This window comes from Nipponia nippon, unplaced genomic scaffold (genome assembly GCF_047370975.1).
Source record: "Nipponia nippon isolate SJK-2023a ecotype South Korea unplaced genomic scaffold, ASM4737097v1 scaffold_7, whole genome shotgun sequence".
Taxonomy (NCBI): Eukaryota; Metazoa; Chordata; class Aves; order Pelecaniformes; family Threskiornithidae; genus Nipponia; species Nipponia nippon.
The window spans coordinates 42620488-42638554 of record NW_028262391.1 but is presented as its reverse complement, the minus strand read 5'-3'; the positions used below and the strand labels follow the sequence as shown (position 1 = coordinate 42638554).

At 39.6% G+C, this 18067-nt stretch overlaps 1 protein-coding gene across 1 annotated transcript in view; it reads left to right on the top strand.

The window, feature by feature from the left end:
- PEPD (peptidase D) overlaps positions 1-18067 on the top strand; it is a 142676-nt gene that overhangs the window by 102388 nt on the left and 22221 nt on the right. The window contains exon 12 of the mRNA XM_087739550.1: positions 1296-1444. Coding sequence (XP_087595676.1) covers positions 1296-1444 — 149 coding nt within the window. The remainder of the gene's footprint in view (positions 1-1295; positions 1445-18067) is intronic.

The following is an 18067-nucleotide window of genomic DNA, read 5'->3' as shown; positions in this document are numbered from 1 at the left end:
GTATGCTGGCTGGGGACAGAGCTATGCTGCACAGTTTTGCTAATTAGAGTTGTAATTAGGACTCAGTGGCAGAGAGGGTGCTCCAGTGGAGTGTCCTTCCTTCTGCTTGTGTTGTCTGACTGACCTTGCTGTGAAGCAGTAGCAAGAGGAAGAAAACTCCAAAGTTTTCAAACACAGTGAAGGAAAATTACGTTTCTTACGATGATAAGTCTCATACAGTTGTTTGAGGTGTTTGGAAGAAGACTTAAATTATCAGATTTCAATTCTCATTCATTACCTAAGAAATGAGGAGGTTGCACAAATACTGTGTGTGAAGACCAAAGTCTTAGATTTAAAATGTGCCTTGTTGTAATCAATATATGATGAACTAGGGGGGTTATTTGCTCAAGTATTGTTTGGTCCAAATGGTTATTTGGTTATTTGCTGACTTTTGAGCCTACTGAAACCAGTATGGTGCCTTATCAGGTAGAATCAAGAAGCATAGTATTGCAAATGTCTAACCTAGTTCTCACAAGGGCGTAGAGACCCACTTGCTATTCTTGTAGATTGATTTCTGGCAGCTGAGCAATCAATGGTGAATTATTGATTCATGTGTAAAATAAATATGCTTCTCAAGGGGTAAACCAGGTTTTTTGTCCCCATAAAAGAAAGCACTTTTTTTTTTTTTTTCTTCTACCTCTGATGCAGGAAACTGTACTAAATGTTCTTTTCTGGTTGCATCTTCCCATAATCCGTGTTTCTTTAATCCCTGTTTGGCAAGTCTGTCTTAAAGGAAAGTTTATATTGTGGGCTGTGGCAGTCAACCTTTATTGAGGACGTTTTATTTAAACCATCAGATGTGTTTTGACACTTGGATACAAAAGGCCATAATTTAATTAACATTTCTCTGTAAGTTTTGAGGTTAGACCCTTTATGTGGTGCTAGCATTTCTCAGGAAAGAAAGAAGGACATGTTTTTTCTTCTGAAAAGAGGTCCTAGAAACTAGAACTGAAGAGCTTGAAGTGGATTCCTCATGTACTTTTTATCTTCCTTCATGCGTTCCCTCGGTCTTTCCATTCAGGAGCAGCACAGCCCGTAAGGGTGTCTATTTAAGCCAGATGTAATGCAGATACCCTTCTACTAGGAGATTCCAAGGGACTGTCATCTCACTTTAGTTCGCAAAAGCATTCAAGCGGTGATTATATGGCCAGCTACCAAAATGCAGATGATTAAGTGCAGAGCAAGAGAAATGTCTTCTGTTCTACTGTTTCTTTGGAATTAAATTTTCATTTCTTCCCCTTCTGTTTCCTTTTTAGCCTGTTTGATATGGGAGGAGAGTATTACTGCTATGGCTCTGACATCACCTGCACCTTCCCTGCAAATGGAAAGTTCACTCCTGACCAGAGGGCTATCTATGAAGCAGTGCTGAAGTCATCGCGGGCTGTAATGAAAGCAGTCAAGCCAGGTAAAAGATCGGTACACATCAGCAGGAATTGATGAGCTTCATGGCAGCATTCAGGCTGTCAAGACAATTATATTTGAGTTTTAGAAAGTGCTGGAAAGGAACAGGATGATGAAATTAATTTCCATGTTTAAACAGCTTCTAATGGAGGACAGAGGTAGGACACACAACATTATCCATACAACACTTTTTAAGAAATAACACATAAACAATTATTAATAAGATTAAAAAGGTGTTTTAATCTTCCACTTTTTTTTTTTTAAATTCCTTTAATCTAGTGGTGACAGTTGTTACTCTGGTGTGTGTTTACACTGGCAGCCATCTTTTCAGGAAGCTTGTACCAAAGACTGAAGTCAGAGTTTGAGTGAACATGTATGTCGTGCTTTGGTTTGTTTCAAGCATTTTCTGTATTTTATGTGTAAGCTCAATAGAAATCTTCTGTTGAAAAAGAGGATGGAATGTGCATCTTTGGGAAGGATACTCAATTAGCCTTAAAAAGCTTTAGAAAGCACCGGCTATTGGGTACTTCACTGTATGCCTTTAAATTGCTGTCAAGCTAATTCATCAAGTATACATTTCCATAGTTGAAACAACTGCCTGGCTTGATGAAAATCTTATTTTTCTTCAATTCTGCTTTCAGGGCAGCCAATAAATGCTTTTAGAGCTAACTGCTGTGATTTTGAGTATTTCACTGGTGAAGGTACTTGAGCATTTCTCAGTATTACTAATAGAACAGCTTTGAGAAAAATGTACTTAATGCACAAAGCACACTTATCCTTTAAATTTACCATATTAGCTTTCAATCTTTGGGCCCTGAGTGCATGGGCTTTCTGGATTGCCAGTCAGGACATACGTAATTTTCCTGTTATACAAGCTGGCAGCAGCACTGTTCATTTGAGCAGCTGGGAAGGGAGTAATAACACTTGAAGCTTATCTGCAAAATGAGACCAGATATTTTGCCATTTTAATAACAATGTGCATTCTCCATCATCTGCTGTTTCTCCCCTGAAGAATCTTGTTCCTGTTCCTCTTCATAGTTTGCTTTGCATTTCAGTGCCACCTTTAATTTCATGTAACATTTTTGGCAGTATTTCATGCTAATAAGTTGTGGACTATCTTCAGAACTTGAGAGCTAATATGATGCTGTACTCGGGATGATGTAGAGAATTCCTCAGTTTACTTAACATGTTATTTACAGTGTCAGAAAATAAAGACGTACTAAGTTAAGTGTTTCTGAAAATTAGTTGCAAGGATCCTTTACTAGCCTTGGGAGTTTAAGATTCATAGACAGAGAAATCATTCTTAAAGTCTGGCAGAAGATGGGACTGAACTTTCTGTTCTCACTGTGCTTTAGGTATCTTGCCTAATTCAACTCCGTTGAATTACAGGTGTGGGTAGAGTCCTGCAATGTGCAAAAGTCTTCACCATCTGGAAGAGTCTGCTTTTTTAGCTCTGTATGGCTTGTACCGTAGTTCTTTTGCAGCTTTTAACCCATCTGTCCACTGATGCAAAAAATCTGACAGCATTAGTATATTTTCCTCTGATGAGCTCTCAAAAACACACCAGAGGCCAAAGGCTCTTTACTACTGAAATTGGTATGAAACATTTAAAATAAGTAGTTGGCAGAAAAGTATTTACAATGTCTGACATAAATTTACAATGTTCTAAAGACAGTTCAAACTGAAATGATGAGTTGGATTAGAGAGAGATCCTCTTCTATATACAACTTTGAAAAATTTTAAAAATCAGGTATTATTGAAATAGTTACTTAGTTATTTTGTTTCCAATTGCACCCCTTTTCTTACTAAAGGGGACATAGGAGATAAGACATTTCTGTAAAAGACTTTCATGAATCCTTTTAAAGAAACGTATCAGCTTTGTACGTTCCACCAAATTCCTTTAAAATGTTTTGGCTAGCTGTTTTCATTGAACACTGAGACAGACAGAAAAACTGCCATGTCATGTACTGTTGGACTGCTAGTTGAAAGTGGCATTGGATCTCCTGGAAGGCTAATATTCTGTTGTAGGAAAAGAAGAAACAGAAACGCTGACCTTCATAGCATGGTTAGTGTCACATACTTCTCAGGCTGCTGAGAAAGCCCAGAGCCCCTCGAAGGGGTGGATGCAAACTGAATGTATTGTTACTGCTGCCCAGAGAAAGCCGTTTCTGTGGGAGAGGCTGCAGCCTCCTTCGTCTCATTGAACAAACCTCATTTGTTAGCTCATTGACTAAAGCACCGGGATCCGCTCCTGGGGGAGCCGGGTACTGTCACAGAGGGGAGCAGGAAGGGATGATGTGAATTCAGCTCTCAAGTGTCTCTTCTCTCTGTCTGATGGAAAATTAATACTTTAGGTCTCTGAAAAAGGAGGCAGAAAAGCTTGCGGGTTTAGAGGCACTAAATGTAAAACCCAGCCTCATCATGTTTTAGTCAGATTTTCTGAATTATGGAGCCCTTGTTCATTTTGCTATTATTTTTGTTTGTCTTAATTTCCCAGGGTTCCTAAGATCAAAGGCAGTCAAGTGACTTGGCTCACATGGCAGTAACCATTCATGGGGCAGGCTGCGCAGAAAGAGTGTACGCAGCAGAGTCAGCAACTGTAGAAAATGGTATTTCTCTCCAGCTGCAGAATTGGGGCCTTAATTATGCCTTGTGGCAAAGGGTCACAGGGGACATCTAGTTGTTGTCTTCAGAAGGTTAATGATTCCCAGAGTCTGTCTCATTGCAAGATAGGGAGCGAGTACTTTAGGGAGAGTCACTAACCAAATACTGGGTTACATAACTATGTTTATGGAAGGACACACATTTGCTAGCGACCTTAAACATTTTATATAGATGTGTGTAGTTCAGAGATTTGCATTTCTTTTTCCAATTTGGCTCTCATATGAACCTAATCGACTCTCAAGTGAAGTTACTTTCTGAGAGATAATAGACCTCCTCATACATTTGACAATAAATGTAATACATATACAAACAGTTCTCATAATTTTAAAAATACTCCAAAACATTGTATTTCATTGTAGAAGAGCATTCGTCTGACTACATCCTGTGCATGGTCCAAACATGCAAACAGCTGAAATCACATATATGGATCTCCCTACCTTCCAACTAGAAAGAACAGAATTCCTTCTGTGAGCCAAATAATATATTCTGGAAGTTAAGAAACGCTCTCTGTGGGATTATACCCAAGTTCAGCGCAGTCGTCACAACCCCTGCCACAAACCAAATCTGTTTAAAATAAATGGGGAGAAAGACATATTCAGTCTTGCATAAGCAGCAATTTTGAAACACTGAACACGGATCTTGTGTGAAGACAGCGATGCTTGTCGCTAAGGCGAAAGAGTCAAAAAGGCGTGCTTGTGTGGCAGTGGGATAATTGTCTCTTTCCTACAAAGTCAGGCTCGTGATCCAAATTGTCAGAGAGGAATGTTGCGTTTCTACTTAGGGGATATTCTTAATGCGTCAAGTCCATCTGGGTTAAATTTACTCTTCCAGAGAACTAAAATACAGGGGCAGATCTGCAGAATATTGGCACTTCAGTTCACTTTGGTGGCTGAGGCATCATCTACTTCTTACTCAGAACAGTGATTTGAGAAATAATTTGTCTTTACATAGATATTCTACATAAAAAGTTGTTAAAAAAGAGTGAAATTGTAAAGCCGAGTATCCTAGACAGAGTATTTCAGAAGTCAGTGTCCTAACTTGTCTCACTTCTGCATTGTTTTTTAATCTTATTAGATTTACTAAGTTGGTTGGGGCACATTAGGTGCACTCCTGAAGCACATCTCCCAGTTTACTTTCATCTGAAATGAATTCAGCTCATGTGCTTCAAAACTCCGCTGTGTAAACCAAAACACAGTAAGTGAGGACAACCAAGAGATTTCACCTCCAAGGATGATTGGAATGAAAATCTTCTTGTAGATACGTCCATTATTTCTCCCTCTGCTATCTTCATGCAATGCATATAACAGAAAAAGCTGAGCTAATGAGCAGCTATTCAGTAATTTATTTTAACCTTTTTTCCATGAATGGCCCAGAGCTGTTTATTGCCTACTGTTCAAAACCTGCTCTGAATTCAGAATTGTTAATGTCCTCACCAGTTTTTCTCAGAGTGCTCATCATAATAGTACACAGGTGCTTGGCAGGCAGTAGGTTTGCTCGCACTTCCTCTTAGTGATGTGGAAGTGTGCAGCAGTTTCCCTTCTGCAGGCAGTAGTAGACAGGCTGGAGAAGCTACTGTAAAAGCTATTGACTCATTTGGGATTCCAAGATTGAAATTCATCAGACTCGAGATCTTTTTTTAAGGGAGCTGAACATTGCTCTTGCTCAAACCCTAGCTGTTTTGACCTCTGTTACAGCTGTGAGTGCCCGGCCTTTCTGCAAATCAGACTCCACGTTGTCAAGCCAGACACTGATAAAATGAAAGAAAATTATTAATGAATAAATGTAAAATAAATAATTGTGTTTGAAGCAAGTTGCCTAGCATCCTTCTGGGAGTCTGAGTCCGAGGCAAGAATGGTTGCTAATTCCCAGTGGAAACATTCAGGTGCGTTTGCCATGCTTGCTTTTTTGTGAAGTCTTGTTTCTTTTCCTGCACACTTCCAGCTTTTGCAACAGATGGCAGAGGAGTTACGTGAGGAACAGGTATCTTCAGTGGTCTAGCAGGAGCTGTGCTTGCCTTGGAGTTAGAGTGTTTTGGAAATAAGGTAGCCCTAGAACTAAATGAACTTGGGGCTTCCTGTGGATTTGCATCCTGCGATTGGTAGGAATCTTTTGATTCCATCTCCGCCGTGTGAATTCTCCTCGCTGTAGTAATGCATGAATGGATGTTGCAGTTTTGCTTGCATCAGGTTTTCTGTGTTTTAGCCAGCTGTCTACATTACAAAATGTAGCACTGGGTCTATTCCTCCAGTGAGTGTTACTGAAAATATCCAAAAGGTTTTAAAAGTTTTATTGTAGGACTGAAAAAGGCAGCATCATCAAAAAGGCCTTGCTACTATTGAAATCCCATCTAAAGGAGTAGATGGTCATGTATCTAAAGGACTGGACCGTAACACGTCAGCACCGAGGGTCCAAGCAAAGCTCGCACAGACAGCATCAATTGATATTGCCTAACTCTGGAGTCCTTGATGCTGTAACCATAAAAATACTGCTTTTAGTGTAGTTCTCCTCCACCCCCACAATTGCCTAGGCTTAAAAAAGCAAACTGTCGTGGAAAAACGGCATTGTGTAGCACAACATCAGTAGGCATAAGGCTATGTAGCGTAATGGTTAACGGCAGGGTGTGAGGTCTCAACTCTAATGTCTGTAGTGCCTCCAATGGACAACCGTCATGGTAGCAGTTGAAAGCCTGAACTGCAGGGGTAGATTAGACCCTTCTGTGAGCAAGTTTGACGTGTTTGTTGATAGTGGAAAGATCTGAAGAACTTGAAAGGGCACATGTGCATTGTTCCCAAATCCTGTCTCACTTCATTCTTTATCCCAGTCATATAAGTTAGATTCAATGTCAGTGTAATAGCATTATTAAGCATCATTTGTTATAAGTCACACCTGGGAGACCAGTATTGTTTGCTCTTTGTCATTAATATAAATCTGTTTGAAGAAATGTGTAAAATAATTGGTTTTGCTGAAAGTCCCTCTCTGAAACTTCTAGAAAACAACTTGTTGAAGAAACATGATCTAGCTTTGAAGCTAGCCCTAATCCGAGCCAGGGTTTGGACCAGATATCCTCCTGGCGTCCCTCCTAACCTAAATCACTCCATGACTCTAAATATGTTCTGAATTGTGCAAATGGAAGTGTCAGTGATGTAAGAAAGAGATGTTCATGAGAATCAATGCCTGTGTGCTCAACTCTAGTTCTTAACAGGGGAGGTAGTACTTTGCAAGCCAACAGACAGTGATGTGTGCTTCAGTTTCTGTGTATGGAGCACATTCATGCTTAACCCAGCTTTGAGTATCACTCTGTTCTCATATGGATACTTTACTGTCAGTGATACATACGAGTCCGATAGTGTTTGGGAAGTTATTGTGGAGTAACTTCTTTTTTATTCTTTAGCAAATGACTGTGTATTTATACCATGTCCAGCCTCTCGAGTGATTTCTGCTATTTATTATTTGGAATATCTTGAGCATTTGGAGAATATTAATAATTATAGTTCTATAAATTTAATTCCTAGCTGATGAGGACTGTGTGGTTTCTATATAGAGAAAGTTTCTATATACAGTTTCTATTTATAGAAACATTGAAGTTTCTCAAGTATATTAAATCTGCTACTGTGTTGAGAAGAAATAAAAAGGAAGTATGCTCATCTTTAAGCTTTGCAATTAAAGCTATTTTGGATTAATGCACTAGATCATAAACAGTCTTTAATATTAGCAAGCTAAATATTGGAGCAATCGCATACTTTCTATTTTCATCTCTTTGCGATTGCACACTGGGACCTCTGAACATTCCTCCCTGTCTTCTCTGTAGAGTAATGGAAAGTCACAGAAGAAGGGGAAGGAAGGGAGGGAGGTTGCGCTTAGCATTCCTGGTACTACTGCAAAACTTGTGTATGTTTAAAAAAATGAACAGAAAAAAGTTTTTTCAATCTCTGAGTTATACATGTTAGTATTTGGGGGGAGAGGGAGAAAGAATTAGAATACCCCAATCAGTAAGGTCTATTGTCCTAAATTTCAGTTTAAAAAAAACCAAAAAAAATAAATCTCTTTGTCTAGCAAACTGCTCCCAAGGAACAGTTGAGTAAGGCCAGGTTGGCAGCCACTCAATTCCCTATCTCTACATTTATATGATTTAAAAAGCTTGTATATCCAAAGTCCCCATTGAACCGAAATTGCATTCAGACATTAGCTGTGCAGCTGGGAATATTTGCTGATTGATGTTTGTTTGTTTCAATAAAATGAAAAATAAAAAATAGTTCCAAATATGCACAGAAGTTGTTGTTCAACAAGGCAGTTTATGTGCAGTGAGAAAGCTTACCTCCTCAGGATGCTGATATTACTATAGGGTCTCCCTATAGGATTTGTATCTCTGCATTTTTTCAAGTTGGAGTAAATGCTCAGGGGTATATGCATATCCTCAAGTCCTGCATTTTACTATCCATGAGAGTGAGTGTCGTGCTGCCTCTGGCTTTCAGGCTTTGCTTTTCTGATAAATGCTGTTGAGGAATGTCTTGAAAGAAACCTCCATCCCAGGACTAACATCTCTGATAATGGAAGATGGAGGTTTCTCCATATTAGGGCTGAAAGATTCCTTGCCTGTTTATAGCTTTCCCAGAACTGAAGTTTCACATAAAGACATGGGATCTTTAAGCTTTCAAATCCTTTCTTCCAGGATCAAAGATCAGGCATTACAGATTTCATTGATGCTGGGATTGCCATATAATCTTTGAGCAAGAAAGTATGGTCAGGTACACTTCAAAACCAAGTACAGTCAAAAACATTTCAGGCAAAGAAGTAAACCCACATCAGGCAAATAAAACGTCCTTTTATTAATCATGTAGCTGATCCTTAGAGCCTACCAGGAGTGGGTCCCCTTTTGCTGTACGTGCTGAATAAATGCAAAGAATTAAGCAGTTCTCAGAGTACTAAGGTCTTTTGAGGTAAAGAGGCCGAGGGGAGAGTGTTGGAGCAAGCAGCCAGTGAGCACAGGCCAGCAGCTGTCTGGCTTGGACTACATAAAGTTCTCTGTAGCTGATGGTCCCTCCTCTGTCCCTGCTCCAGCTGCCTCACCAGGTCAAGTCTTGCATTTTGCAGTTGAGAATAGGTGCATGAAGGTGTTTCTTTCAAGTTAGCAGTAACCCTTCCACTCTGTCATTTCTTTCCTGTGTTCAGTAGATTTAGGGCCAAACTGTGTGAGGTACAGAACGATTCAGAGAAAGGTATTAGACCCTTCTGTAGGTCTGACTCCGAGGCCTTCCTTTAAAGACCAGGAAAAAAGGTCCTTGGGAGTTCACTAGGATGAAATGTGACAACCCCGTGGTGTGCCACCTGCCATACGCAACCTTAAAACCTGGCTCAGCATGTCAGTGTTTAGGTTGCTGCTGCAGTTGTGCCTGGAGTTTGAGTTGTTGGCCACTCCTCTTTCTGGTTTCCCCTTGGTGGCACAGGACCAAAGAAAGCCTTGTATATTTGTAGGTCCAAAACGGTAAACAAAGTTAATCCCACCTGCTCTTGATCTTTGTCTTCTGGGCAGCTGTAACTGCGCAAGTGTTGAGCTGCTGTGTGAAGCCCTATGCCCACTTTTTGTGCCTTTCCCCTGATTTCTTCAGTTTTCATTCATTGGTGTAGCTTCCTGACCACTTTGCAATGGAGGGGCCCACCTTAGCTAGTTTCCCCATGTACATCCCTCCAAGGAATGTTGTCAATTAGAAGGACAAACCAAAGCAGCCGCTTTATTTCCCAGTGTTTTGCCTTCTTCCTGTTCGCCTGCTGCTAACAGATTCATGTAGTAAAGCTCACGGAGGTAGCTATAAGCCCAGGGACTTTGGAGAGTGAATGGTCTTTATTTTTGTACAGCAGAATGTAAACTTTGGGTGGTACATACTCGTGAAAACATTTTTGCATCTAAATATTGAGGCACAGTTCTTTCAATGAGACTGTCAAGGGGAGGTAGGGTCAGTGAACAAATACTAGTTTCATAAATAACCTATTTTATACAACAGAAAATGCTGTCATTTGAATTCAGAGTAGCAGTACGATTCCCTGTTCTATGTTGTAATAACATGTCTCTAACAAAAAAAGAATAGTGGAGAATTTAGCTCAGGTAGGATAGTGCTAAGACCAGGGATTAGAATAACCCAAATAATTAAAGAACTGTTTAATTAGAAACTAATAGCTAGGGTATTTGACATAGCAGATCATATTACTGGCAGTTGTTTCTGTTATTAAGCTGAGCAGAGTTGTGCTTAGGAATATATGCAAATTCAAAATTTGCAGCTTCACAGATTACTACTTCTTTTTATCCGTGACAGTTCTGTAACTTCTTTAGAATTCAGATGTATTTGTTTGCTACTATTTTGAATACTGCTTTAGAGTAATTGTCACTGTATTCAACCACCATTAAAATTTATTATACCTAAAGAATATAATTGTAACTGTTATTAATATCTATTCCTTCCAAGTTAAGTACAAGGTTCTCATTCACATGCAGTGGGCATTTTTTGCATGCAAGTCATTTGAGTTTTATTTTACGTAGTCCAGAGTTGTATTTAGTAGAACACCATGCAGGCACACTTGTCTGTTTTGCTGTATAAAAACAGTAGATAATTTTGATGAGTTTTTAGCAAGAAATCGGACTGTAAACTGGACCTTTTGACAATAGCACAACAGGGAAGGGTGTGAGAGCACAATCTATTTTACGGTTTGTATAATTTCAAAATGCCCATATGAATTATTCCCATTCAGATTGTCATATTTTAGGCAAAGTGCTGCTGGTCATTATTAATCTGCTGTAATATCTGAAGCAAAACAATTATTCCCAGAAATAAAACATTAATGACAGAAGTTGAAGATTTTATACCAATTCCTCTGAAGAACAAATGCTTTCAGGGCATGTTGTAACCAGTACTTGATATTCACAAATCTGCTGAATGACACCGCAGTATTATTTTGTCTCCCCTTGCAATTAAGAATGTGTTATTGTGCTAAAGACAGACTGGAAAGTAAATCTTGTCAATATATGTTTTGAAAAGCTATTTGTAGTCTGCTCTCTCTCTGTTGAAGGGAGTTGGCTATATTTTTCTTGCTAGCATTAACGTTAGTAAATGAATTTCCCTTTGAACACTAGCTCTGTGAGATTGACCCAGAAAAGGTAGTATAGCTTTCTGTGGTAAGTTAATTCCATTTTTGTCAGTATAAATGGTTAAAACATCAGCCACCACTTAGGAAATAAAAGCTGAAAGAACTAAAGGATGCACAGAAAATGCTGACAATCAAGTTGCAATCCTTGATTCTTGCAAAATATTATTAAATAAAAACCGTGTTATTGATTACTGGAGCTCTCATTGTTGGACACATAACCTAACCTTGCCAGAATAGCCGTAACCTACGGCAAGAGGTGAAAGAAAAAGGCAATATTTTCTGTCAAATTCAGCAGATTCTCCAGTCCCTCTGTGCAAGCAGCAGTCTGTTGAAATGCAAGATTTCAGACTGGAAGTCTCACTGCAAACCTTCTGGGAGCTGCTCTTCCCCGCCTGTGACTAACGCACAGGAGCTGACCCATGCATACAGTGACCACTGCAACGTTAGGAAGACTAAAATAACACTGAATTATTTCCAAGTGTTTAAAACCAGGCACTTTAAAACAGTTGGGCCTTTCTGCCCTGAAGTCCCTCTCGTGTGGAGGTCTCTCAGCAGCCCTTCTGGGGGCAGTGTCTGCAGGAGCTGCCGTGGTTCGGGGGCAAACCTGCAGCTTTCCAGCCTGGCTGCACACATGGGGTTTTTTCCACTACTTGCAGTGGTTCTTCAAAGGTTCTGCTTGTAAAACATTTAGAAGTCTTTACAGACTTAGAGCCTAAAGTGGCTGCAGTTTCTTAGCGTTTCTCTGGTGAATGGGTTTTGGTTTAAGGCTATTTTTTAAAAACAGTCCTTTTTTCCTAATTGTAACAGGTTGTAACATTGTACAATTCTGATTTTAACAGGGACTTTGGGGGAAATAACCAGCCTTTACATGGCCTGATGTGCACGGATTTTCTCCCAGTTCAGTATTCAGGAAGTGCGCTCGCTCTACGTTGTAATTTGAGTTGAAGTACAAAGTTCGTGAGTCCTTCGATCTTGACACTGCATCAGCTGTAGCTGTCAGAGTGCAAACCTGCTAGACATAGATTATGCTGTTTGCCCTGAATCTTATCTAAACAGTCTTTTCTAAGCTTCAAATAGCGATAAGTTTCCACACCGCAATCACTCCCTCCAAGCACTTCCCTCCTTCCCCCAATCTTCTCTTCTTTTCAGCATACACGTATTTGGAAGGAATGTGCAGTAAAATTCATAATGTCTGCCAGCGCTGCTCAATCCCAATGCTGTATCTTTCCAGACATGGAAAAGATCCCTCCTCTTGCTCCACATCTGCATCTATTCAAATTGCTTTTCTTAAGGTTTCAGCATGGCAGACTCTTATCTTGATGTTGCTTCTGACATGTTACAGGTGATCATATGCAGGGTTTATAATGGGGAGAATGGGTTTACCACCAAAACTAATGTGATACTGATGCAAAAGAAATACTGCAATATAGCTGAATAGCACAACACTATTCAGCCTTTTGAGGAAGAGGTCCAAATTTCGGAGGCGATGGGGAGTCATCTCTGTTTCTCTTCGGTAACTCCCACTCCTGTCAGACAGGTGCATCTTACTGGGGGGTTGAGGGATGGTTTTTGAAGGAGGCCATCCTGGTTTGGAGCTGCGGCACTGGGGCTCATGGCACAGAGGAGGCTGAAGTCTAGTAATCCCTGCAGTCAGTTCTGCAGGTATCTGACACTGCAGTAAATTCAGTATAGTTCCTATCACCTTTTTAGGATGGGAGAGTTAACAGGCTCTTCTCATCATATGGCAGCCAGTTGCAGCCATGCCACCACTGTAAAATGCAGCCTGAATTTGCATCCCTGAATTAAGCATCCATGTAGCCATCTAATGCTGACTCTGGGAGGCTTACAGGCAGGTATCTACACAGTATATGAAGCTTTGAACAGCTTCACTGTTGCCCAAAAGTTGTCAGTGTTTGAGTACAGCATTTTGGTTTCTCACTCTCTGATTCCTTGCTCTGTTGCAGAGTTGCCTTACCTGGTGCTACAAGAAACGAAGCTCTCAAACTGAGCAACTACTGAATATTTCATCTAGTGGGCCACAAGGAAAGCACAAATATCAGAAATAGAACAAATTATTCTTTAGCACCCAAGTGAAGAGGAAAGAAATAATAGTTTTTAGTATTTAACTGGTGTTTTGATTTGTTTTTTAAACTGGGTTTGATTGGCATTTTTAAGGACCTTGTAGGTTTTATGTTTGATATGGTCACTGTGTGTTGGCAGTTTTTATCTGTTCCAGTGGCTTGCTGGCAGGACAGGGATTGCGTGTTATGTCTGCATTTCAGTGGCACTGCCAGGGGACATCAGGCCTTTTGCCCTTGTCTGTGGACACTCAGCAATTAAATGTAAGTTAACCTTAGCACAATTTGGGGAGAAGTTACTACAACCTTGCCATACTAATTTTTTTTCAGTAAGATTGTGACATCTGTGCTGGCAAAAAAACTCCACCGTACAACAACAAAAAAACCCCTGCTAAATCATTTGTGGTTTAATCATTGTCACATTACAACCACAAAGTACCCTAAGTAGCGGCCAAAAAAATCCTGTTAGGCCTTTTAAGAGCACTTTCCGACCAAAGTGGCTAAATACCATGCAGTAATTCTAAATTACTTTTGTATGCTGTTTCTACTTTATGTTCTCGAATAGCTTCTAATAAACGTCAGAAAATAATCACTGGAATGAAAATACCAGTGAGTTAACAGCAACTGAGGAACAGTTTATAGTGTGATGTGTTATAACAACTCATCTTTTCAATTCTACTGTTTAAAAAGTTATGGTATGTTCGTTAAAAGATAGGGATGGTTTTGATTTCTGGTTTCACTAGAAGCATTTGGTTTTGTTTTTGAATAAAAATCTTCCCTATCAATAGTGTGATCGAAGAGATCACAGATTATTGCGGAGATCTTTATATGATGTTTCTGAGTCCCTAAAACATGATATTTTATCTGAAATTTGGTGGGTTTGGCAATCAGATAATTAGAGAGGAAATATTTTCAAGACAGTAAAACAATACCTATTTTATCTTTTTCTTTTCTGTCACACTAGTATCTAAGAATAGCAGGTAACATTCAGGTTGATGGGAACAAATTTTTAAAAACCCCTTGTAAACTTAATGCCTTAAGTTTGCCATTTTTAAACACAGTAGCTCACACGTCTGCAAACCTCTGCTATACTGTTAGCATGATATCTGAAAACTAATAGCCTCTGTAGTTATATATTGTTTAATTAATCCATGATCTGTCACAGTCCATTATTGGACATATCCACTGTCTGGTTATTTCAGTGTAGTTCATTCTCTATCTCAAGGGATCTCAAATGCTTTGGTTGGTGTAAAAGGTGCTTTTTGTCCTGGCCTCTTGCCCAAGCACATGCTGCATAGCAGGTAACAAATCACAACCTAATGAGCCTTGGTAACTGAGCTTTCCTGGGGAGCCAGTTGCTGGTTCAGTGACCTGTATTACCCAGTATCTCGTTTGGCAGAAAATTAAGAATGGAGCAGACACATCATCAGCAGATTTTCCTGAGTGCAGACTCATTTTGGTACAAGCTGTCAAAGTCCAAGGACCCTCCAATCTAGCTTTCTAAACCTCATCTGTCAGTGGACTATAATTGGTTTATAAATTGGCTTAAAGATAATAATGGAACTAACCTTTTCACACAAAAAGCATGTCTGCAACTATGATAAACTTCTCCAAAGCTTAAAAATAATAGTCCTGAATAATGTATCAGTGAAACATCCTAGTGGGTGATTGGTGGTGGGAGGTTAGTGCAGGCTGGTGTTGCAAAACAGTCAGCCCTTGCAGTAACTCACACAACTGATGTTAGAGCCACTTGTGTGGAAGTTGTTTTGTTGTGGGTTTTAGTTGTTTTTTAACTGCTTTCTCTTGCTACAAGAATGCTAATATGGGGTTTGACTTCTGCTGCGTCAGCTTGCAGCAGGTAACAGAGCTCTCCGCTGGACCACGGTCAATCCAAACCACTGAGGTGCCTGAACATCAAGTAACCTCCATGAATTAAGGATTCTTTGTACAAAATGTTGTTCATTCAGTTTTTAGTTGGTTGTTTTTCTTCACATCTGCAAATGCTGTCCTGTTGGGCAGATTGTTCCCTGGCTGTGTGCAGAGAGGCTTCTTTATTATAATTTTCTTTGTTTTAACATGCTAAAGCTATCCACACATAGATGTGCACACAGACATCTGAACCAGAATATAGGCATCTCTGTGCTTTAACACAGGGATTCACACATCCTCACTGCACGTCCAGATTGTTGAATTGCCCATCATGTGAGAGTACCAAAAAATGTTGTTCATGGCTTTCCTAGTCAAGTTAGCTGTGATATTTAATTTGTCCTTCCTTCTCTGCTTCTCACAATTATTGGAAGTTCAGTATGTACATAGGAAAAATAGATTAGCAGAGTTTGAGGACTTTTGCTCTTAGAGTATACTTACTAGTTAACTTAAATGACAATTGGGTGCAGACGTGCCAGCCAGTCCAAGGGACAGCTAGGTTTTTATAGGCCATTGTATTATAAAGATTCCAATTGCCAGATGAACCTAGTACAATTTTAGGTTTAAAATAAATCTGAGGCGTTGTATATCTCTATTTGCTGTATGTTAAATGTGTACAACGTGAATATACTTTATGAATAAAATATGCTAAGAGATCTTTCTTGAATTAGGATGGCTTCCTGTCTTCAATAGATTGTGTTCAGTACTTTTAAGTAATTGCCGTATTACTGTAAAGTAGTTGTTTCTCTTAAAGTCAATGTTTTTGAGATTATAAGGGTACTAGGAAATGTTTGAAGATGTGCATTTAGATTCTCTATATTTGTCAAATTGCCCGTTTAAAACGGGGGACAAACCTATTTGTACCCTATTATTAAAGTTTGTTCCTAGCATGATGGGAATCGGCTCATATCAAACAAGACAAGGATATCGCCATTTTTTTAAGTGAAGACCAGTAAGGTCACTCCACTTAGTTCACTGTCTCTAGTCAGCTCAAAAATATCCTCATATTTTGTCTTAGCAGACTAGTAATAGTCTGTGTATGTATGACTGTATTATACAATGCTTGGAAGTTAAGTGGTTTGGAGGGGGGTGCAAAATACCACCACACTGTAGTCATAGTAGAATAAAATGTGAAGCCAGACAATAGAATAGAAAATGCAATCTATCTATAAACACTTTTTTTAATTAAGACTATTTGAACACCTAATTACTTGTAAAACAAGATTTCTATTATTTAGCAGTGCACCTCCAGCAGTAGTTTAATTTTCCTCCAGCCAGAGGTGTCCCAGTGCTATCTGCAGCTCCTGCAGCATGCATGAGAGAGCTGGAGCTGAAGTACTTCCCATCGCTAGTAGAACTGATGGCACGGTCTAGGAGATAGAGTGGTCCAGAGTCGTTTTGCTGGGCTCTGTCCAAAGCGCTGCCCTTGTTCCAAGAGAGAGCCCAAAGCTGCAGATTTTCCGTCCAGCCTCATTATTTATTTCGCAGTGGAGCTTTTTGTTGTTCTCAGTCTCTAATGAAATAGATAAGATGAATAAAAACCAAAACAGATAGAGAATGCAGAGCTCTGGGTGGGAGGAGGAGAGGGAAAATAGTCATGTTTTTTCTCAATGAGAGAAAAAGAAAAAAGTAGAGGGGTGGGAAGAAGGGGCTCTAATGGATTTGCTCAGTGCCCAGAAATACTCAGGATTTACAACCACAGCAATCTTTTCAGTTAGGGCAGTAGAGTCATTCATTTGCTATATTAAACTTCTGCAGACAAATGGATATTTATTTTTGGTGTTTTCGTTTCTGATCAGTATAATCCTTGTATCTCTTCCTTAGTTTGATAAAGGTTGCTGTATCTCTGTGAGTGCAGTCTGTGGGTTTGGATTGAGACGAGTAGTACTAGCACAGCAGTAGAGGTAGGCTGTATTGCAAACAGCAGGCACCTCATCTTCAGTTCTTCTCTCAGGCACCTCATCTTAAGTTGATTCAGAGCATCCGGGATATGATTGTGTTTTGTCTCACAGCAACAGAGTTCTGACCTTCATTTATATCAAAAGAGGATGAGGCTTCAAATAGTTGACCAGGGTCAGACGTTGCATGTAGCTTTGCAGTCATGGGGATGAAAATAGAAGACTTGGGAGTAATACTCAGCTAAGAAAACATGGGAGGGATCTGAAAAGAACATCTAGTGTCTGCAGAAAGAATATTAAAAACTTTTAGAGCAGTTAGAGTTGACTGCAAAGTGCAGGAGCTGAACTGGAAGTTACACACAGAAATTCTGTATTCCCACAGCTACAAGATAAAGAGGAAACCAACTGTGATTTAGTAATACTTCCAGTTTGATATCAGTAGTATCAGCGCGGTAGATTGCAGTGATTTCAATTTATCAAGCAACAGATTGGAGCCTATTGTGAGATAACTGTGAAACATAGATGAATCTAGAGAAGTGAAAATTGCAATAGAATCAATGTTTAAAAAGATAAAAAGAAATTCTTGTATAATTATGTTGAACATAAAGAACAACTAGTGGTTATTAAGTATTAATTCTTACTGAAGGAAAAATCTAAATTCCTTTTTAAAGGAGGCAAAACACAAAAACAGCACATTTTGAACAGGAAGACTGCACGTTTTGTGGGTGAGCATCACACACTTGGACACCGTTGGCTTTTGTGAGGAAACAACAACCAAGAGTTTCTCCAGCGTATTGTGCCGTACACCTCTGTTTTGTGGTCTTGCATGGGCAAGGAAGGTGTTTCTTCAGCTGCATGCATGCAACAGGCTAAAAAGTTTGATCTCCGAGTAGTCTGGTGGGGAAAAAGAGGCTGACTGTTAAC